At 41.0% G+C, this 22,775-nt stretch overlaps 1 protein-coding gene and 1 pseudogene across 2 annotated transcripts in view; both read left to right on the top strand.

Moving 5' to 3' along the window:
• Blm (BLM RecQ like helicase) overlaps positions 1–22,775 on the top strand; it is a 77,859-nt gene that overhangs the window by 5,534 nt on the left and 49,550 nt on the right. For both annotated transcript variants that reach the window (XR_012908289.1, XM_075952653.1), the window contains exons 2-5: positions 13,379–13,479; positions 14,597–15,276; positions 19,019–19,181; positions 22,157–22,284. Coding sequence is in view for 1 of the 2 variants with exons in the window: in XM_075952653.1 (XP_075808768.1) it covers positions 13,382–13,479; positions 14,597–15,276; positions 19,019–19,181; positions 22,157–22,284 (1,069 nt within the window). In the remaining variant the exon portion in view is untranslated. The remainder of the gene's footprint in view (positions 1–13,378; positions 13,480–14,596; positions 15,277–19,018; positions 19,182–22,156; positions 22,285–22,775) is intronic.
• LOC142837989 (small nucleolar RNA SNORA70) lies at positions 2,179–2,320 on the top strand (annotated as a pseudogene).

Here is a 22,775-nt window from a genome sequence, read left to right as displayed (position 1 = left end):
CATTATAGTAAAAACAGAAAGATTAAAATGTTTAGGAATTTTAAGACATAAATGGAGAAATCTTTAAAGACTGCTAAATCTTACAAAAGTTGACTTAATCAAATGCAAAGTCTTTTCCCAGGATAGAATGACTTAATACCCTGAGAGCACTGGATCTTCATAAGTTGACACAGATTTAATGTAGTCTCAGTAAAGAGATCAGCAAGGTTTCTTTCTGGTGTTAGATATGTTGGTTCTAAAGTTCATGCAAACAAAGTACAAGACCATGAAGCCAGGTATGGTGTCCCACACCTGTAGTTTGAGCACCTAAATCCGTAACTGGAGGAAGGAAAGAAGTAATAAAGACCGCAACAGAGACCAGTGTAATAGAGAAAGTACCCTGGGTGTGGTGGTGCACTCCTTTAATCCCAGCACTCTGGAGGCAGAAGCAGGCAGACTCTGTGAGTTTGAGGCCAGCCTGGTCTATAAGCGAGTTCCAGGACAGCCAAAGATAAACAGAGAAACCCTGCCTCACCCCCCCCCCCAAAAAAGACAGAAAGTAAAGCAATAAAGAAATAGACAAAATCAAGAGTTGGTTCTTTGAAAAGATGTGGAGTTCAGAGGACAGCTTGAGGAAATTGTTCTTTGTTTCCACTGCGTGGGTTCTGAGAATCTAACTAAGGTCATGGACTTGGTGACAAGTGCTTTTAATTACTGAGCCATCATCACAGGCCCCTGAAAAGGTATTTTTAAATTGACCGTCTCTTAACTAGATGAACAAAGAAAGTGTCTTAGTTCCTTTTCTATTGCCGTGACGGAACATCACGCCCAAGGCAGCTTATAAAAGAAAGCATTTAGTGGAGGTTCATGGCCACTGAGGGCAGGAGAGCATGTGATTGTCATGGCAGCAGGGAAGCAGGCAGTTATGGTGTTGGAGCAGTAGCTGAGAGCTTACATCTAACCTGCAAATTGGAGGCAGAGAGAGCACCAGTTGGAATGATATAGGTTTGAAACCTCAGAGTCCCCCCAGTGACACATCTCCAACAAGGCCACGCCTCCCAAGTCTTCTCAAACAGTTCCACCAACTGTGGACTAAGATTCAAACGTATGAGCCAATGTGAGGCCATTCTAATTCAAACCCCACAGAAAGAAAAGAGATTCCTATAACTAAGGAATGAAAGGACTGTTAGAACTGACTGTAGAAGTGAAAGGATTTTTATCTTTGTCTGGTAGAACAGGCCTATAACTTCAACTTCTCAGGAGACTGATGCAGGAAAATTGTAGGTCAGTGCCAACCTGGGCTACAGAGTATGTTTAAGGGAGGCCTGAATGACTTAATAAGACCTGTCTCAAGATAGAAAGTGAAAAAGGTTGGTTGTAGTTCGGTGGCAATGCCGTGGGTTCTGTTCCCAACATAAGATGAGACTCAAAGAAATAAAATGCCTTTTTATGAAAAAGCTATGAGCAGTTGTGTGTTGGCAACTATGATTTGAGGGCTGGAGAGTGACTCAGTGGTTAAGAGCACTGATTCCTCTCCAGGACCCAGGTTCAGTTCCCAGCACTCACATGAAGGCTCACAACAACCTGCAACTCCAGTTCTAGAGGATCTGCTGCCCTTTTCTGGCCTCTTTGGGCATCAGGCACGCACATGACAAAATACATGGAGACAAAATATTTGTATGCAGAAAAGCTTTTTAAAAAACCTTCAAAGGGGCTCAGGTGTCTGCACTTCCATTCCTCAGTATGACTGTTGAGAGGCGGGGACTACTGGGAAATACTGAATCATGGAAAGAGAGACCTCAGAGTTCATGAGTGTCTTTGTCATGGGAATGTGTCTGCCCCATCTCCTCTTTCCATCATGAAGGGCCCACCAGAAACCGACAGACCCTGGAGCCATGCTCTTTGACTTCCTGCTTTTTGTCACTGTAAGCTAAAATCAACCTTTCCTTTCTAAACTACCCAGTTTCAGGTATTCTGACACAACAGAAAAGCTGTAGCACACTTGATAATGTAGAGCAAATGTACACGCTCGCTCTAGAAATGTATAAGTACTGGATCATGAAAAAAAAGAAAAATTGAACAGAGCTAGAATTAGTAAGTAGATTGAATTAATCAGGAATGTTCTTAGACACCAAAAAAAATCTCAGGACCAGATGGCTGCTGGTGATTTATACTGTAAGTTTAAAGAACTAACCCTCGGTACTGCCAATTTAGCTGGTCATGTTCCTTTCCTCATGAGAGGAGAGCCTTGTGTGCAGTGTCGCCAAGCTACTGCCCCTTCTTGGAAGTGTGTGCAGCCTGTTCCTTGAATGTGTTGCCCTCTGGGACCTTGGGGACAGTTTTCTGGTTAGTATTCATGTGTCTGATCTAATTCTGTCTCTGATCTAGGCTTCCGACATGTATGCAGGCTGCCTTAGGGCACATTGGTCAGGTCTTCATGTCCATCCTCACCAAGTTTCAGAATAAGGAACATGTGATTGAGACCTTGTGTGAGCCAAGTTCAAGTTCCCTGGCCACCAGAGATCCACATTGCAAAGAAGTGAGGCTTTACCAAGTTTAATGCAGGTTAATTTGAAGACATGGTAGCTGAGAAGTTGTTTATCCTTGGTGACTTTGGGATCAGGAATGTCCCCAACTGTGGTGCCCTGGACAAGGGATGGGCCCTGTATTCCTGAGGATCTCCTGTGCTGAGTCCACACCCTACCAAACCATGTTCACTAATTAATTTTGCATCCAGCTAAAAGATTAACACTAAAATCATCTTCATACTGTATAAACAAATCGTGTATATAAAAACTATAGCTCAGCAAATTAGAAATACCCAGTTTGAAAGGGCATAGGTGAGTTGAGAATTTTATTAGTGGTTGTACCTTTTGAAAGGCCCTGAGCTTGCTTCTAGCACACACACACACACAAAGCACACACAAAGCACAACATGGACGAAGGATTTTTCTCAAGAAGATACACAGCGGCCAGTAAACACATGAAAATGCTCATTTTCATAAATTGTTAGAGAAACGCAAATAACAATCAGGATAAAAGAAGACCTTACATCCATTAGAATGTGAAAAAAACAACAACAAAAAAGCCGGAAAATAGCACGTGTTGCTAAGGATGCTTAAAAATTGGAATCTATGCTCACTGTTGGTAGCAGTGTGAAAATGGTGTCACGGAGGGAAACAGTATGGTAGCTCCTCAAATGGTAAGAAGAGAACGGCCTTATGCTTCATTAAATTCACTTCTGGGTTGTGTCCAGGACAACTGAAATCAAGATCTCAAATGTAATGGTTATAAATTTTTTAGATTTATTTATTTTATGTGTATGAGTATTTTGCCTGGATGTGTGTATGTGCACCATGTGCATGCCTGGTGCCTAAGAGCTGGAGTTCCAGAGGGTTGCGAGCCACTGTGTGGGTCCTGGGAACCAAATTCAGGTCTTCTGCAAGAGCAACAAGTGCTCCTACCAGCCAAGCCATCTCTCCCGCCCTGTGGCGATTGGTTTAGTTGTTAGTTAGATTGGATTGGGGAAGGCCTCGGATACTGGTAAAGCACACTCTGGGCGAGTCTGTAATGGTGTTTCCTGAGATCCTGAGGTCAGAAAAAGAAGGCCTTATTTGCTGTATAGCCCTGGCTAACCTGGATCTTTTGAGGGCCTTCTTGCTTCTGCTGCTGAGTGTTCAGATTATAGGTGTGTGCCACTGAGCCTGGCATTTCCTCCTCTTCTTTCTCCTAATCCAGGATCCTTGTGCATGTTTGATAACTCCTTGTTACAAAAAAAAATACATTTTAATTTATTTATTGTGTACATGTGTGGGGACTTTTTTTGTTTTTGTTTTTGGAGATAGGGTTTTTCTGTGTAGCCCTGGCTGTCCTGAGACTCAATCCATAGGTCATATTCCTGCCTCTTGGCAGGGACACCTTTGTTTTTTAAGTAACAGCTTTATTGAGATAGTCACATAAAATCCAGTTGTTTGATGTGAACAGTTCGTTGACTTTTAGTATACTCATCAAGGTGTGCGCTTATTAGCACGGTCAAGGTTAGACGGTTTTCATAAGCCCAAAAAGTAACCCTAGGCCCTTGTCATTATCCCTAAGTCCTGTCATCCTCCCAACCCTAGACTGTCTGATTTGGGGCTTTCCATCAGAGACTTGCTATGTAGCTCGAGGGTGTGCTGGTACTTGTTCTGTTGGCCAGGCTGGCCTTACATTTGCAGCACTTTTCCCAAGTGCTGGGACTAGAGGCGTGCACCACAATACCTGGCTAGTATCCTTAACTTTTAGTTATGTTTGTTGTCAGAGCAGGTAGAGTTTCTTCATATTGAAGATAACTATGTTGTTGTTGTTGTTGTTGTTGTTGTTGAAATAAGGTTTTGCTTCAACCTGAGCTGGACTTGAACTCTCAATCTTCCAATCTCAGGCTTCTTCTGAATTACAGATACACACCATACTACCCCCTCTACTGGTGCTTATTGTCCCATTTACATTTTGTGTCTTGCAGATACTGCCAAATGTGCCTTTTATTTCTCAAAATCAAATATCTTGTTGTCTGTCTCAGGTCTGATAGCATTATCAGGGCTCGGTTCACTAGTTATTTCCATGCCTTGTTGTGTGGCTATTGCTGTGCCTATCCTTGTAAGTTGTTTTTGGAATTATTTAAGGTCTAGAATAAAGGCGTATTTTTCCAGACAGGGTTTTGTGCTTGCCAAGTGACTTGGTGTTAGACTTTAAATTCATACCTTCAAGTTTTTTTTTTTTAAATTAGGTAGTGAAAGTTGCTTAGGTTTGTGGTTTCAGTGTTTTTCTTAGTTAATCCTTTAGAAACAGGTAACTTTACTTTTTCTGTAGATTCTTGGGAAGTGGGACTTAATTAATGTTTTGTTTTGTTTCTTCTTCCCCAAAGAACATAGTTTGTGGGAATGCTCACAACCTTCATGGGCCTTCACCTTGACTTCCTCCAGTCTTTTCCTCCGAAGTGTAAATTGGTGATGCAGTTCTCAAATTAGACAGACATCCTCTGCTCTCATCACCTTTCTGGGTGCCCAGTGCTGTTGAGATTATGGCTTCAGAATTTTTCAGAGAAAATATAAAAGATTGGATAGATGTACTTCAGATTTTTTTTTTTTTATCCAGCAATAATCTTGGGCATAAGGCTTTTCTACAAATTACCAGATAGTGAAATTTTAGGCTTTGCGTGGCTGGTGGTCTCTGCAGTTCTCCTGTGCATGCAGAAGCAGCCATAGGTCATATAGATTACATATAGTTTGGGCAGTTTTTAAACTTTTTAATTCCTGAATTCTCCTTTGAACATGTAGATTCTTTATATATTTCTTATCAATTGTTTTGCTTAATTTTGTTAACTAGACATTATTGAAACATAACCTATTTGTAAAAGGCTGAGAATTACTTAACTCTATTTTTACTGTTTTTTTTTTTTACTCTTCCACAGTTTTTCCTCCCTCTTCTCTGCCCAGTTGCTCCCCTCTCTCCCAGATCCACCCTCCCTATTTCCCCTCCCAGAGATATTAACCAAACACAGCATCGTATACTATTATACTATCACATAAAGGCTGGCTAAGGCAACCCAGTAGTCAGAAAAGGGTTCCACAAGTAGGCAAAAGAGGCAGCAGCCCCCACCCCCCCAATTAGGAATAGCATAAGAACTCCCTGAGCTCTGCCTGTGTTTGACTGTGGGACCCTGCATCATTCGTCAGCTGCTGGATGGAATCTCTCAGGTCTCTTTGATGAGGATTGTGCTAGGCTCTGGTCCAGAACACTCTGCAGGTAGGGCAAGCTGTAGGTATGTGGCTGGTATCCCAGTCCCTCTACTTGAGGCCTTGCTTAGTTACAGAAGATGACCAGTTCAGGTTCCATGTTCCCCATCACTAGGAGTCTTTGCTAGGGTTACTCTTGTAGATTCCATGGAGTTCCTTTGCACTAGGTTTTCACCTCACCCCAAAAATGCCCCCCAATTCCATTCATTTCTCCTAGTATTCCACATGCACACACTTGATCCCCTACCTGTTTCCAATGCCACCACCCCCAGTCCATCCCCAAAATCTATTCTGTTCCCCCTTCCCAGGAAGATCCATGTGTCCCTCTTAAGCCCTCCTTTGCCCCTCTGGGTCTGTGGACCGTAGCATGATTATCTTTTACTTTACAGCTACTACCCACTTGTGAGTGAGTATACACCATGTTCATTTCTGGGTCTGGGTCACCTCACTCAGGAGGATTATTTTCTAGTTCCCTCCATTTGCTTGCATATTTCCTGGTGTCATTGTTTTTAGCAGCTGAGCAGTACTCCACTTAAATGTACCGCATTTTCTTTATCCATTCTTGGTTGAGGGACATCTAGTTTGTTTCCAGGCTCTGGCTATTATAAATGCAGCTGCTATGAACATAGTTGAGCAAGTGTTAGGATCGGGCATCCTTTGGGTGTTTGTCCAGAGGTGGTATAGGTGGATCTTGAAGTAGGTCGATTCCCAATTTTCTGAGAAAGCACCATACTGATTTCCAGAGTGTCTGTACAAGTTTGCATTCCCACCAGCAATGGAGGAGTTTTCCCCTTGTTTTCTATCCTCGTCAATATAAGTTGTCATTAGTGTTTTTGGTCTTAGCAATTCTGACAGCTGTAAGAGAGAATCCCAGAATCATTTTGCTTTACATTTCCCTTATAGCTAAGGATGTTGAATGTTTCTTTAAGTGTTTCTTGACCATTTGAGTTTCCTCTGTTGATAATTTTCTGTTTAGATCTGTACTTCATTTTTAAAATTGTACTATTTAATTTTTTGATATCTAATTTCTTTTTTTCTTTATATATTTTGGATATTAGCGCTATGTCAGATGTGGAGTTGGTGAAAATCTTTTCCCATTCTATAGGCTGCCTTTTATCCTAATTATGATGGTGCCCTTTGCCTTACAGAAGCTTTTCAGTCTCATGAGGTGTCATTTATTAATTGTTGATCTTAATATCTGCACTATTGGTGTTCTATTCAAGCTATCTCCTGTTCCAGTGAGTTCAAGACTACTCCCCACTTTCTCTTCTATCAGGTCCAGTGTGTCTGGTTTATGCTGAGGTCTTTGATCCACTTTGACTTGCATTTTGTGCATGGTGATGGATATGGATCTGTTCGCAGTCTTTTACATGCTGGCGTCTGATTAGGCCAACACTATTTGTTGAAGATGCTTTTTTTCCCTGTTGTATAATTTTGACTTTTTTGTCAAATCAGGTGCCATAGGTATGTAGATTTGTGTCTGGGTCTTCGATTCAATTTTGCTGATTAGTGTGTATGTTTTTATGCCAATACCATGTGGTTTCTATTACTACAGCTCTGCAGGACAACTTGATGTCAGGGATGGTGATTCCTCTGGAAGTTCTTTTATTGTGCAGGATTGTTTAGGCTGTCCTGGGTTTTTTTTTCCCCATATGAAGTTGAGTATTATTCTTTCAAGGGCTGTAAGGAATTGTGTTAGAATTTTGAAGGCTCTCCTGCAGCTCAATGGGCTCGTACTTCAGCGACTATTGGCTGAAGAAGCGGAAGGTCCGCCTGCAGCATACTATGCTAGTCCTACTGATCCATTAGTATGAGAGGTCTTTCCATCTTCTGATAATCTTTTTTAATTTCCTTCTTCAAAGACTTGAAGGTTTTTTTTTTTTAATCATGCAGGTCTTTCACTTACTTGGTTAGAGTAATGCCAAGATATTTTATATTACTTGTGGCTATGTGAAGGGTGTTGTTTCCCTGATTTCTTTCTCAGACCATTTGTCATTTGTATATAGGAGGGCTCCCAATTTTTTTTTTCAGTTAATCTTGTATCCAGCCACTTTGCTGAAGGTATTTATTAGCTGCAGGAGTTCTCTGATAGAATTTTGGGGTCACTTGTATATACTATATCTTAATCTGCAAATAGCAATACCTTAACTTCTTCCTTTCCAATTTGTATTCCCTTGATCTCCTTCAGTTTTCTTATTGCTCTGGCTAAGATTTCAAGTACTATATTGAATAGATATGGAAAGAGTGGACAGCCTTGTCTTGTTTCTGATTTTAGTGGAATTCATTTGAGTTTCTCTCTATTTAATGTGATGTTGGCTATAGACTTGCTGTAAGTTGCCTTTATTATGTTTAGGTATGTTTCTTACTTACCTCTGTTCTCTCCAATACTTTTATCATGAAGGATTGTTGGATTTTGTCAAAGGCTTTTTCAGCATGTGATGATATGATCATGTGGTAGGTTTTAAAAAAAATGAGAAATCTATATTTTTAAACAACCGTAAATGAGAAGATTCTTGGGAAAATGGGCTTTGAAGCTCTGATAAGTATAATTAATTCAGGAATACATTTGGACAGCTGTTTTTCTACTTTAGGTTAGAGAGAGTGTTACATGTCTTGTCCCAGTTTCCTTGCTGTTGCTATGATAAAATACCCTGACAAAGCACCACCAGGGAGAAAGGATTTATTTTAACTTGTAGTTCAATGTACAGTCCATCATGTCAGGGAGGTCAAGGCAGCAGGAGCTTGAACTGGTCACGTGGTATCCACAGTCGGAAAGCAGAGGGATGGATGAGCGTTCATGGCTGCTCAGCTGCTCTCCACTCACGGCCCGGCCTCCCCAGCTAGGGAAGGTCCCACACATAAGTAGGATGTCTCTTCCTGTTTCACGTGATGTAATGAGTCCATTTTCTCACAACACACCTACAGGCTCATTTCCCAAATGATTCTAGATTCTATCAAGTTGATAATCAAAACTAGCCCTATTAAAGAGACATAGGACATTAATGAAGGTCCTGTCTAATGTTTCTGTTCAGAAATTGTTTACTTGATGTTTGGTTTGCTAGACAGCCTCTTATTTCTAGGGTCCCAGTTGAGCTTTATGAAGTTATGATTGTTCACATGTTGAGGCTTACCACTTTTGCCCCAGGGAAGATCACCTTTCCCCAATGGCAAGTCACCTGGTGAGGCTTGCTGAGCTCGGCTGTATTTTCAGCAGAGAACTAGAGTAAGGAATAGTCTTTTTGGCAGTCTACCTCTTGATATTCTGAAGTAGCTCTTGTTGCAACGAAAGGAATAAAAGCAAAGTTTGACCTAGAAAAAGAAGTTGTCCTAATTTTGAGAAATCTAAAAATTGTTCATTTATTTGAAAGAAATGGAATCCTCCACCCCCCAAAAAAACTTTTCTCTGTCATGTCTCTGTGTTATTAAAGAGGTTTATTTATTTATCTATCGTTTACAACTTGATTTGATTTTACGACAGTCTGTGTAATCTGTCCTGGAACTCACTTTGTAGACTGGCCTTAAAGTCACAGAGATCCGCCTGTCTCTGCCTCTGAGTGCTGTTGTGCCACCATGCTTGGCTCATTTTTGTTCTGTTTTTCAAGACAGGGTTTCACTGTGTAGCTGATTGTCCTGGAACTCACTCTGTACACCATGCTGGTTTCAAACCCAGAGATCCATCTGCCTCTGCCTCCCAAGTGCTGGGATTAAAGGTGTATGCCACCTCTGACTGGCAATACTTATTAAAGGTTTTTTTTTTAATATCTTTCTTTTGTTTTAATAATTATATATTTTCTAGCAGTAGCCCTTTTCTTATTACTCTTCCTTTGTTATTGTTTATAATTTTGTATTATATGGCATGCATGTATAGCATATGGTCTCATGTATACATGCATGAGCCTGTGTGTGCTCACATGTATGGGAGCCAGAAGAAATTGGATGTTTTTCTGTATGGCACTTTCTGCCTTATTCCTTTGCCACAGGGTCTTTCACTGATCCTGAAGGTGGGCTGGTGGCCAGCAAGCCCTAGTGATTTTCCTGCCTCTCCCCATTCTCCAGCACTGGTTGTAGGCATGTAGCCACACCTGGCTTTTTATATGGGTGCTGGGATCTGAACTTAGGTCCTCATGCAGACAGTGCCCTTGCCCACTGAGCCATCTTTTCTAGCTCCGTCTTAGTATTTTTAGGATATTTAATATACTTGGCTAACTTAGATAATCAGTTCCTTCTGTTTTATTGGTCGATTGATTGATTTTGGTTTTTCAAGACAGGGTTTCTCTGTAGCTTTGGAGCCTGTCCTGGAAGTAGCTCTTGTAGACCAGGCTGATCTTGAATTTACAGAGATTCGCCTGCCTCTGCCTCCTGAGTACTGAGATTAAAGGTGTGCACCACCGCCACCCAGTTTAGTTTTTATTTTTTAATTTTTATGTGTATAGATGTTTTGCCATGGGTGTCGAGTTTTCTGGAACTGTAATTACAGACATTTGTGAGCTGCCATGTCAGTACTGGGAATTGAACCCAGATCCTCTGGAAGAGCGGTCAGTGCTCTTAACCACTGAGCCATCCCTTTTTATTTATTTTTATGATCATTGTTGCTTAAATTATTTGCATAATTTTAAATAACTAGTTTTAAAGATAAGCCTTGAAGTGACCAATGGTTAAAGTCCTTTTCTGCTACTTTAAAACTCCATAAATAGGGCTGATGAGATGGTTTAGTGGATAAAGGCACCTGCTGCCAAAACTGACGACTTGAACTTGATTCCCAGAGCTGGTGTGGTGAAAGGAGAGAACTGATGTTTTTTATAAGTTATCTTTTGAGCTCCCCACACTCAATGAACAGACAAATAGTAAAAAGGCAAAGGGGATGTGATGTCACAGGTCTTGAATCCCAGGAGCCTGTAAACCCAGCGCTGTGAGGCAGAAGTAGGCATATCTCTGTGAGTTAAAGACAGCTAGGATTACATAGAAAGACCCTGCCTCAAAACAACAAAATTAGAACAAACAAAAAAGTTAAAGTGTGTGTGTGGGGACTCTTTAGAAGATATTTTCCTTAGAGCCCTGGCTGGTGGCAGAGGCCTGTAGTCCAACTACTGGGGAGGCTTAAGGCAGGAGGATCTTGGTTTCAAGGTCAATCTGGAAAACTTAGTGCGACCCTGTCTCAAAGTCAACATTTTTATTTTTTTTTAATTTATTTATTATGTATACAACATTCCTTCCATGTATGCTTGCATGCCAGAAGATGGCACCAGATCTCACTATAGATGGTTGTGAGCCACCATGTGGTTGCTGGGAATTGAGCTCAGGACTTCTGGAAAAGAGGTCAGTGCTCTTAACTTCTGAGCCATCTCTCCAGCCCCAAGTCAAAGTTTTTAAAGGGGTAAGAATGTACCTTAGTGAGAGTTCACTTGCCTAGGGTGTTTGAAGCCCTAACTAAATTCAATCGTCAGTACCACCAAAAATTAAAAAAAAAAAAAGACTACCTCTGAATATTATGATCTGGTTGTTAAATAATATAGGCTCCCTCGATTTCTGGTCTGAAATCTTATTAATTTAAGACATAGTTCAAATTAGATTCCTTTAATCATCTATTGTGGGATAATGCCTGTACCCTGTAAAGATTTGTCACTTGTATTGGTTTAATAAAATGGTGGTTCATCAGTAGATAGGAAGGAAGTATAGGCAGGGCTACCAGACTAGGAGAATTCTGGGAAGAGGAAAGGCTGAGTCTGCAGTCACCACCCAGATGCAGAGGAAGCAAGATGAAAATGCTGCACTGAGCTGGGCAGTGGTGCCGTGTGCTTTTAATCCCAGCAATTAGGGAGGCAGAGGCAGATGGATCTCTTTGAGTTCAAGGCCAGCCTTCCAGGACAGCCAGAGATACACAGAGAAACCCTTTCTCAAAAAACAAAAAACAAAACAACAAAAAAAGAAAATGTTACAATGGGAAAAGTTGGAATTACAGGTAGGAGCCACCATGCTTGGCTTGGATATGGTTTTCCAGTTTGTTTGACCCTCTATTTTGTTTAAGAAAAAAAAAAATCACTCACAGGTATGCCCACCCAGATGTAGTCAAGTTGACAACCAAGAGTTGCCACCATAAGTCTACCACTTGTCAACTTAACACAATCATATCTCCTTATGTCATGCTTAATTTCCAAATAAAAACAATCAGGTCATAATTACATCTAACATGTTATAACTATTCTACATAGAATCACAAAATACACTATATATTTAACCAGGTTATTATTACATGTAACATGATAGAACTATCTATCCCTCCTGAAACAACAAACACTTCCATCTTAGTCATTGTTCTGTTGCACGAAGAGCCACCATAACCACAACTCTTATAAAAAGAAAGAATTAGGGCTTGCTTAGGTTTCAGAGGCTTAGTTCATTGTCGTCATGGTAGGGAGCATGGCAGCATGCAGAGAGACATGGTGTTGGAGAAGTAGCTGAGAGTTCTACATCTGGATCTGCAGACGGGAAGGAGGGAGAAAGGGAGGGAGGGAAGGAAGTGGGGAAGAGACACTGGGCCTGGCTGGAGCTTCTGAAACCTCAAAGCCTACCCCCAGTGATATACTTCCTTCAACAAGGCCACACCTCCTAATCCTTCTAATCCTATCAAAGAGTTCCCCTACCTGGTGACTAAGCATTCAAATATATGAGTCTATGAGAGTCATTCTTAATTAAAGCACCACACCTAGTGTCAGGAAGAAATGGGGCCTGTAAAGTGGTTCAGTGGGTAAAGGTGCTTGCTCTGTAAACCAAGGACCACGTTCGATCCCTGGAACCAACATAAAGGTGGAAAGAAAGAAGCAGCTGCACAAAGTTGTCCTCTGACCTCCACAAGTGTGGCAGGTGCCCCTCCATCATGCATGCGTGCAGCTGTACACATATACACTAACTGTAAATGCTGTTTAAATCCAGGTAGAGTGGGAAAGGGGGATATAGCTTATCTGAAATAACCCCCTTTTAAACTCTTCATAGATGACCACTGTCTTTCTTTAGCTCAGTGATATCCAGGTGGTTTGAGCTGTGCAGCGCAGCGCTTGTTACACAAGGGATATACATGGATGTGACACACTGTTCTAGGCTGGAGCCAGCTGATTATGCAGCACGCTGTCTTGCTGGTCACCCTTTGCACTCGCTGCAGATGCTCTTCTATCTTTACCAGATTTTTACCTTTGGACAGAGAATTCACTCACTGGGTGTTCTTGCTAGTTTGCTTTGATTATTCCTCCCCCTCCCTTCTTGTCCTCTTCCCTTTTACCCTCCAAGCCTAGGCCAGACCCCTTTTTTTCTTCAGCCCTTTTCTAATCATTGCTTCTCTAACATCTATTGTGTTGATTTTAGCATCTGTTGAGGAAAGGGGGGAAACCAGGCTATTTGTTATTCAAGTAAATTTTTAGCTAGTTAAAAATTATGTTTTAAATGTCACCAGATGTAAATGGTAAAGCAATCTGTTGACCAGAAAAAGGAAAAAGAAAAGTAAAAGAAGTAATGAAAGCATGTTACTCTGGGCACGTTTGGAACAGTGACTGAGTCCAGTCCTTTACTGCCTCAATAAATATGTTGAATGGTACAGATTACCTAACTCCACTAATGGTTGCCCTTTTCCTCTTTAGATCATGGCTGCTGTTCCTCTGAACAATCTACAGGAGCAACTGCAGCGCCACTCAGCCAGAAAACTTAATAATAAATTGAATCTTACAAAACCCAAATCTTCGTAAGTATATTTATTAGCATGTGGACAATAACTCGTGTCATACAAATGGAGCTCTTGTCTCTCAGCTCTGTCTAAAGTAGGATCCTATCTGTATCTCTCAGTGGCCTAGAACTTACTGTGGTTCAGGCTAGCTTCCCTCACACCTGCAGCAGCCTGCCTTAGCCTCCTGTGTGCTAGGACCCTCTCCACACCTGTTTCTTTTGGCTCGGCCATTTTACAGAGGAGGTGAGGGGCTCGTTAGTTTTCTAACTTTGCACATTGCTAGCAGAGCGTATTCAGGCAGATCTGGGTAGTGATTGCTCTGCAGCTTTACATGGTTCCTGGCACATACTTACTTATTCAGCAAAGTTGGATGAACAAGTAATGAATTTTCTTGAAAATATGAACAGATATTATACTTGAATATAATCTCATATGATCTGCCAAACTTTGTAGGGAAATGACCACTCTTGTTCTGATGTCTCCTGCAAGCTATATCCCAAGTTTCTAATGGCGCCTAATAATAGTTTGTATTTGTTGTGCCCCTAGGGTGCAGGCACTGCTCCAGGTGCACCATGACCTTCGTGCCATTAATTTCAGCACCTAGCCGGGACTCCTGCCTCCCCTATGTCCTTCAGATCTCAGCAGTTTCTTTGCTTTCTTTCTTTTTTAACTCTTTTGTCTCTTAAAAAAAATATTTTTTATCAGAATAACTAAAGCCAGTTAGAGTACCAACCTTTTTTTTTCTTCCCACACATTCTGTCTCTTCCTTCTGAAGGTGTTATTAAGGATTGGCAGCTGAGAAATAAAGTGTGGGCCTGGCCTAGGAACTCTGAGTCTCAGTAGTTAGCCTCTGAAGGGGAAGGATCAGAGAAGCCAGATGCATTTGTCACCTGGGAAAATTTCAAAGCCACAGAGGGAGATGGATTCTGTGCTTATTTGTAATAAAACTAATGCAATTTGCATTTGAAAATATGCTTTATAGGTGAGTGAGTTAAGTAAAATGGAAATTTATCTCTCTAGGGGCTGGGATTGTAGCTTATGTTAGAACACTTAGCATAAATGAGGCCCTGGGTTCAGTCCCCAGCATCAGAAACAAATGAATTAATCTAATTTCAGCTTTGTCATTGTTTTTCAGAGGTTTTACTTTTAAAAAGAAAACATCAGAGGGCGATGTGTCTGTAACCAGTGTGTCAGTGGTAAAAACCCCCGCGCTAAGTGATAAAGATGTGAATGTGTCTGAGGCCTTTTCAGTCACGGAGCCTCCGCTGCACACACCAAAGCAACAGCCTGGGACTGGTGACTCCTTCAAAAACTCCCCGGGAGGACAGCAAACCAAAGGGCCCTGTCCTGAACCGCCACTGCTGGACTTGGCACAGACTCCTCAGGAAGTCTCAGCTGTAAAAACCCCAGCTGTAAAGAAACCCCACATTGCTGTTTTCAAGAAATTAGAATTTAGTTCTTCACCAGAGTCCCTCAATGACTGGGCTGATATGGATGACTTTGATATTTCAGCATCCGATGCATTTGTTTCTCGGACCAAAAATCCTGCCGTAAGAGCAAGCACCGCTCAGAAATCAAAAAAGACTAAGAGAAACTTTTTTAAACCACTACCTCATAAAGCAAGTACAGTAAAGGCTTATTTGACACCTTCCCCGGAAAACCCACAAGTGGATTTAACCAAGGACCAGAAGGATGAGTCAGAATGCCTGAGCAGTGATGTGATTGTCATCGACAATGACCCTTGTTCTGAAGAGCTCATGAAGAAAGATACTCAGGAAAGTCAGTCTTTGGAAGCTCATTTGGGAGCTGAAAAAGGTAGCCATCATCTCATCTTCATTTCAGTATGTTTACAGTACTTTTTTAATTGAAAGCTAAGCATTGGGAACAGTGGAAAGCAGGTTTGTTCTTGAGGGTCTTAATATCTGCTATGTCGGGGTTAGCTCTGTGGTTTTATACGTGAAGAAAGTAAGGTCTGCATTAATGGTAATATCTAATCATTCTGTTTATTACAGTCACGTATCACTTAGTGACAAGGATATGTTTTGTTTTTTTTAATTTGTTATGTGTACAGTGTTCTGCCTGCATGTACAGCTGCAGGCCAGAAGAAGGCACCAGATCTCATTACAGATGGTTGTAAGCCATCATGTGGTTGCTGGGAATTTAACTCAGGACCTTTGGAAGAGCAGTCAGTGATCTTAACCTCTGAGCCATCTCTCCAGCTCAAAGGATATGTTCTGAAAACACATTATTATGCCATGTCATCTTGCCAGTACCATAGTGCACTTTAACCTAGATGGCAGAGCCTACTTTACACCTAGGCTATATGGTTTGCCTCTTGATCAGAGGCTCCAAAAACATACGTCTGTGAATACTGTAGGTGTTTGTACACAACGGAATATATCTGTGTATCCAAACATTTCTAAGTATGCAAAAAGTATAGTAAATATAAATATTGTACTGAATAGAGTACATACCACGAATGGAGCTGAGAACAAGAAGCTTTTCTGAGCGAGTGGAAGTGAATGTGGAGGCATAGGATGTTGCTATCCATTTCCGTACATTGTAAACACTGCACTTAGCTTAGAGAAAATTCATTAAACATTTACACTTCCTCAATAATTACTTTTAGCTTGTTGTAATTTTTTTTTTTTTTTTTTTTGGTTTTTCGAGACAGGGTTTCTCTGTAGCTTTATAGCCTGTCCTGGAACTAGCTCTTGTAGACCAGGCTGGCCTCGAACTCACAGAGATCCACCTGCCTCTGCCTCCCGAGTGCTGGGATTAAAGGCGTGCGCCACCACCGCCCGGCTTCATTGTAATTTTTAAGCTTTAATTTTTGTAGTCATGTTTACCTTAAATAATAAAAAAAATTGATTATAGAACTATGCAAAATATTGCCCAGCTCACTAGGCAGTGCCACCCCTGGGCTGATAGTGCTGGGTGCTATAAGAAAACAGGATGGGCAAGCTAATAAACAGTGTTCCATGGCCTCTGCAACAATTCTTGCCTCCAGATTCCTTCTGAGTCTCTACTCTGACTACCTGGATAGTGGAGAACATGATGAAAAAAACCTTTCCTCCCTAAATTGCTTTTGGTCATGGTGTTTCATCACAGCAATAGAAACCATAACTAAGAAATAATGTGTATGAGTGTTTTACCTGATTTTGTGTGTGTATGTGTGCATTGTGTGTGTGCTTTGTGCCTTCAAAGACCAGAAGGCGTCAGATCCCTTGGAATTGGAGTTACAGATGGTTATAAGCCATCTTATGGGTGCTGGGAACCCAACCCAGATCCTGTGCATGAATTGCAAATATTTTAAAGTTGTTAAGCCATCTCTTCAGTCCCTGCTCTTGATTCTTGCTACTCCTTCCTCAGTCTCCTGAGTGTTGAAATTAAAGTTATAAGATACCAGACCCATTTCATCCTTTGCTTTTCTTTTCTTTCTTTCCCTGTTCTTTTTCTCCCTCACTCTTTTCTCTCCCTCCCTCCCTTCCATCTTCCATTTCTTTACTAATGTTCTTTTAAACTGGGACATGAACATTAACTTAACACAGGGTCAAGATCGTGAGCATTGTTGTCTTCTCCCATCACATCTCTCCCCTAGAAGGTCTTTATGGGCAATAACAGGAAATAATTCTCATCTTCTGTGCATTCTGTTTGTTTTGCCTGCATCTGTGTGAGAGTGTCAGAAGTCCTGGAACTGGAGTCACATGTTGGCTGCCATGTGGGTGTTAGGAAGTGAGCCCGGGTTCTCTGGAAGAGCAGCCAGTCCTCTGATCCACTGATCTATCTCTCTAGTTCCTTGATTGTTTTCTTTTGTTTGTTTTTTGAGACCCGCTCTCTCTACATAGCCCTAGGTGTCCTGGGATTCACTAGTAGACCCAGATGACCTCCAGCTCACAGAGCGGCACCTGCCTCTGCCTTAGGAGGACTGGGGTGGAAGGCATGCACGATCACACCTGGTTCTTCAGTGCATTCTTTTTTTAAAATATCTATCTATCTATCTATCTATCTATCTATCTATCTATCTATCTATCTATCTATCTATCTATCATGTATGCAATATTCTGTCTGCATGTATGCCTGCAGGCCAGAAGAGGGCACCAGACCCCATTACAGATGGTTGTGAGCCACCATGTGGTTGCTGGGAATTGAACTCAGGACCTTTGGAAGAGCAGGCAGTGCTCTTAACCTCTGAGCCATCTCTCCAGTCCGTCTTCTGTGCATTCTTATAGAATATCACTTATTCTTTGGTTTTGTTTGAGACAGATCTCACTGTATTGCCCTGTCTGACCAGCAGCTCACTTGCCTCTGTCTCCTAGGAGCCACTACACCCAGTTTAGAATACCTCTTGAAAGGCCTATATGAGAATATTCTCCAGTAGATGGAATGCATTGGTAAATATATGTCCAGTATAATATACTGTAAGTAATTTTATTACCAGACAGAAGAGTAGGGCATTGCACTATTATTATTATTATATATATTTTTTGTTTGATTTTTTTTGTTTGATTTTTTTTTTTTTTTTGTTTTTTAAGACAGAGTTTCTCTGTGAAACAATCCTGGCTGTCCTGGAACTCACTCTAGATCAGGCTGGCCTTAAGCTCACTGACTTTAAAATTCTTTTAAGAGTTGGGTCTTGCTATGTGTTCAGACTTGTCCTGATCTCCTGGACTCAAGGCATTACCACCACCACTCTTCCCTTATATTTTAGCAATTGAATCTAGGAATGTGCGTAGTAGATAAACACTATCACTGACATATATTCTCAGCTTTTTATTTACTGTTTATTTGTGACAGGATCTCACCACATTCTCTACATACACCTTAAGCTTGCAGTCTTCCTAGCCTAGCCTTATAGACCATTCTTCTGCCTCAGCCTCCTTAGCAGCTCAGACTGCAGGTACATGCAACATCCTGAGACTAAAATTGTAAACACCAGTTCTATTAAAATTGCTATACAATGAGAAAGTGCTGAAAAGTAATTGATTTAAAAAAAGAAAACAGCAAAACTCAAGTTTAATCTCTTGTGTTGCTGTTTCTCAAGAGAATACTGGGTGGATGGTAAACGGCAAAACCAGAGAGCACCAGAGAGATGCTTCTATAGCTAAACACCTCTGTGGTGGAGATGGTTTGTCTGTATAGCAGCAGTGTGTGTGCCAGCTCTGGGTGTATGCCACGCCTGTGATCTTGGATGAGGAGGTGAGGCTGGAAGATAAAGAGTTCAAAAATGTAGGCTGTATAGCAAGACCCTGTCTCAAACAAGCCCACAGTGTTTGTGCTGCTGCAAGTTACTGAAGTGAAACAAGAGTTTCGTAATTTAACTAGAAATAGGTCTTGAATTCCTAAGCAGATTTCTGGCTTTAGTCCAGCTTTGGACTTCTTCCAGTTGATTCCCTTATTCGTGAAGAAATCAGCCAACATTAACCTGCAGGAGACTCCCATACAAAATGTTCTGATTGTTTCTGACTTGCCCAAAAAAAGCCTTCATAAGAGCTCGTGCATGTTCTGTCTCGTTAATTATTAAAATAATCTGTGTTTACCAACTCTTTTTCTTTAGATAATAGTGAAAAGAAGAATCACGTAGACGAAGTTCATTTACAGTCAACTGAGAAACCTCTATACTTTCAACTTGATGATGATGACTATGATATAGATTTTGTTCCACCTTCTCCCGAAGAAGAAATTATTTCTACAGCTTCTTCTTCTTTGAAATGTTCCAGGTAAAATAGTTAATAATAAATATTATTGTTTGTTTTTAAGATGCCTTAAGTATATAGCTTAGGTATATAATATCATTTCTATGTAAGTATTCTTTGTGCTTCTGTGATTTATTTTGTATTCAAATGCAAGTGTCCAGAACATTGCTATTATTTATTTGGTTGTTTAGAAACCATTCTTTGCTGGGCTTGGTGAGTCATGTCTTTAGTCCCAGCACTGGGGAGGCAGTGCAGAAAAATCTCTGTATTTGAGACTAGCCTGGTCTACACAGTGAAACTCTTCAAAGACAAAAAAACAAGAACAAAACTCTTACTGTGTTACTCAGGCTGGTCTTGAGTTCAGGATCCTCCTGCCTTAGTCTCCCAAGTACCAAGATTACAGGTTGGAACTATCATAATTGGAGGGAAAGGGGGGGGAGCTACTATTTTATTTTACTGGTCATATTTTAAAGACCTGCATTGGTGTTTTGCCTGCATGGATATCTGTGTAAGGATGCCAGATCTCTTGGAACTGGAGTTACAGACAATTATGAGCTGCCATATGCATATGGGAATTGAACCCTGGTTCACTGGAAGAGCAGCCAGTGCTCTTAACTGCTGAGCCATTTCTGTAGCCCCGTTTAAGTCACTGTTTTGACAGAAACAGATCCCTGTAGTCTATCATCTTGATTAGGAAGAGAAGGAAATGTTTTATATGTAACTTCTGGTTTGTGCTTTAAAATTTTTATTATTAGACTTACTCATTTATGATGTGTGTTTTGCCTGCATTTGAATATATGCACTACCATGTATGCTTTGTGCCCAAGGAGATCAGAATGGGGTATCAGATCTTCTGGAACTGGAGTTATGGGTGGTTGTAAACCATCCTGTGAGTGCTAGGAGCTTAACCTGGAATCTCCTCAAGAGGAACAAATGCCCTTAAGCTCTGAGCTATGTCTCCAGCGCCTGGCTTGTGCTATAACAGCTGTATTGTGATGTCTGAGGAAGTGGTGAAGGTTGAAGTATGATTACTGTTCGCTACAAAACTGAAGAGCCGTACCTGCTCACCTGTCTCCTCCTTTCCTCGCAGACAAAGAACCAGACCAGCATAGAAAGTTAACCGCTGGAGTAAAAGGTTGCGTGCGCCAAGACTCTAAGTCGGTGTTCTCTAACAGCTGAGGCCAGGGAGGAGCAGGAACTCAACAGGGTCAAACAGTTCATAGCATGTGGGCTAAGATCCAGTGTGGCGCTCTCTTCTTACCCTTCTGTTTCCATGTTGAATGCTTAGCTTTATTCTTTATTAAATATATGTATTGCACAAATGACATTGTAGCCACCTTAACTAGAATTTTAAATAAGCGGGAAGAAATATTTTTAGTTCTAAAACCCTAGCAAACTATTTCTTGTTCTTGCTTGGTTCATGTTGTGACTGATAACAGGTATAATTTCAGACTTTGATTCTTTTCTCTTAGCATTATTCTCCATATTGTTGCTTTTAAAATGTGTCCTTTCCTAACTTACTGAGTTCTTCTGCCATGGGTACCTTTGCATAGCATGTTACTTTGCTTATGCTGTGACAGACACTGTGTGAAGAAGGATTTGTTTGCTTTGGCTTGCAGTTTCAGAGGGTGCGGTCCAGCATGGTAGGGCAGGCATGTGGAGCAGGAGCGTATGATGTTCACTCTCCTAGGGTGGTGGATCAGGATGTAAAAATGAAACTGGAAGTAAGGCTAGCCAAATTCTCAAGATCCACCTCTCGTGACCTCTATCTGCCAGCTAGGCCCTACATCCCAGTAATTTCTACAACCTCTCAAAACAGTGTTGCCAGGTGTTCAAACATGAATCTTTCATACCCAAAGCATAATATTTAGATTTTTAGCAATTGGAAATGATTATTTACAAGGTTGATTATTTTTCCATTATCGCCTAATGTGAATAACTGTACATATTTATTGTGTCTTAATTAGGAATTTTATTGCTGTGAAGAGACACCATGATCAAGGTGATGCTTATAAAGGAAAACATTGAATTGGGGCTGGCTTTCAGTTCAGAGGTTTAGTTCATTATCATTATGGTGGGGAACGTGGCAGCATGCAGGCAGACATGGTGCTGGAGAGGTAGCTGAGAGTTCTACATCTAGGTCGAAAGACAGAAAGACTGGGCCCGGTTTGAGCTTCTGAAACCTCAAAGCCTACCCCTAATGATACACTTCCTCTAACAAAGCACACTTGCTAATAGTGCCACCCCCTGATATGAGAAGAACTATTCCAAGGTAAAGCTGCTTGGAATCTCAGAAAACAGTGTCATTAATAACTGCTTTCCAGGGAGAGCAGTGAAGACATGCTTGAGACTCTAAGAACATGTATAGTTTGGGTACAGAGAGCTTGGGATCTAAGAACATGTATAGTTTGGGTACAGAGAGCTTAAGACTCTAAAAACATGTATAGTTTGGGTACAGAGAGCTTGGGATCTAAGAACATGTATAGTTTGGGTACAGAGAGCTTAAGACTCTAAGAACATGTATAGTTTGGGTACAGAGAGCTTGAGACTCTAAGAACATGTATAGTTTGGGTACAGAGAGCTTGGGACAGCAAGTTTTCCAAATTGAGAGAACAGAATCCATGACCCTAGACAACATAGAGCTCATGAGGCATGTCAGTGGTACAGTTTGATTGGAGTCTAGTGTAACTGAAAGGATATACTTGGAGACAGGAGTTGAAAGGGTCTCTTGGGACCAGAAGATAGAAGATGTGAGGCTTAGCTAAAGAGAGATACAAATGTGTTTCCCAGCTAGATATGCAAGACTCTAATCTCAGCACTTGGAAGCCTTGGGCATAGAGCAAGTTCCTGGTCATCCTGTGCTTCTTGACCCTGTCTCAAAACAAACAAAAGAAAACCTTTCCTTTGTCTGTTAAATATTTATTGAAAAAGATTGGGAGACAAGGTTTGCATTCATTCTGCCTATAGCATGATTGATTTGGCACTTTTTTTTCTTGTAGTATGCTAAAGGATCTTGATGACTCGGATAAAGAGAAAGGCATTCTTAGTACCTCAAAAGACCCTTTGTTGAAATCAGAGAAAACAAATACCCAGGAGCCTGATCCAGGAGCCAGTACAGACTGTGACGGTATAAAAACCATATGTTTCAGTTACTTCTATAAATATAATAATTATATTTGCATACGATAGCTGCATAGTATAAAACGGTATATGTACTATATCCTTTGATCTGATACCACAAATCATCTTACTTCATTTGTTAGCTAGTGTTTTCTTGAACATCTCCTGAACTCAGCATCTCACAAGGTTCATTCTGTTTTGAAAATGCTGCTTGTTGACTCGTTTCTCAGGTAGAGCCAAAATTTGCCTCCCTGTAAGTTTAATCCTTGTTAGATGAATTAAAAACCCGTAGAAATTTTGTGAGTTTTGTTGGTTTTGTTTGTTTTGTTTTGAGACAGGGTTTTGTTACGTAGCCCAGGCAGGCCTTGAACTCATTGCAGTTCTCCTACTTTGGCTTCTTTAGTCCTGAAATTACAGGAAGTTCCTATAAGTTTTAAACACACACACACACACACACACCTCTAAACCTGTTGAGTCCTCGTCACAGACACATTGATT

The sequence above is a fragment of the Microtus pennsylvanicus genome, chromosome 18 (assembly GCF_037038515.1).
Source record: "Microtus pennsylvanicus isolate mMicPen1 chromosome 18, mMicPen1.hap1, whole genome shotgun sequence".
Taxonomy (NCBI): Eukaryota; Metazoa; Chordata; class Mammalia; order Rodentia; family Cricetidae; genus Microtus; species Microtus pennsylvanicus.
The sequence above is the reverse complement of the archived record's forward strand: the minus strand, read 5'-3'. Positions and strand labels throughout refer to the sequence as shown.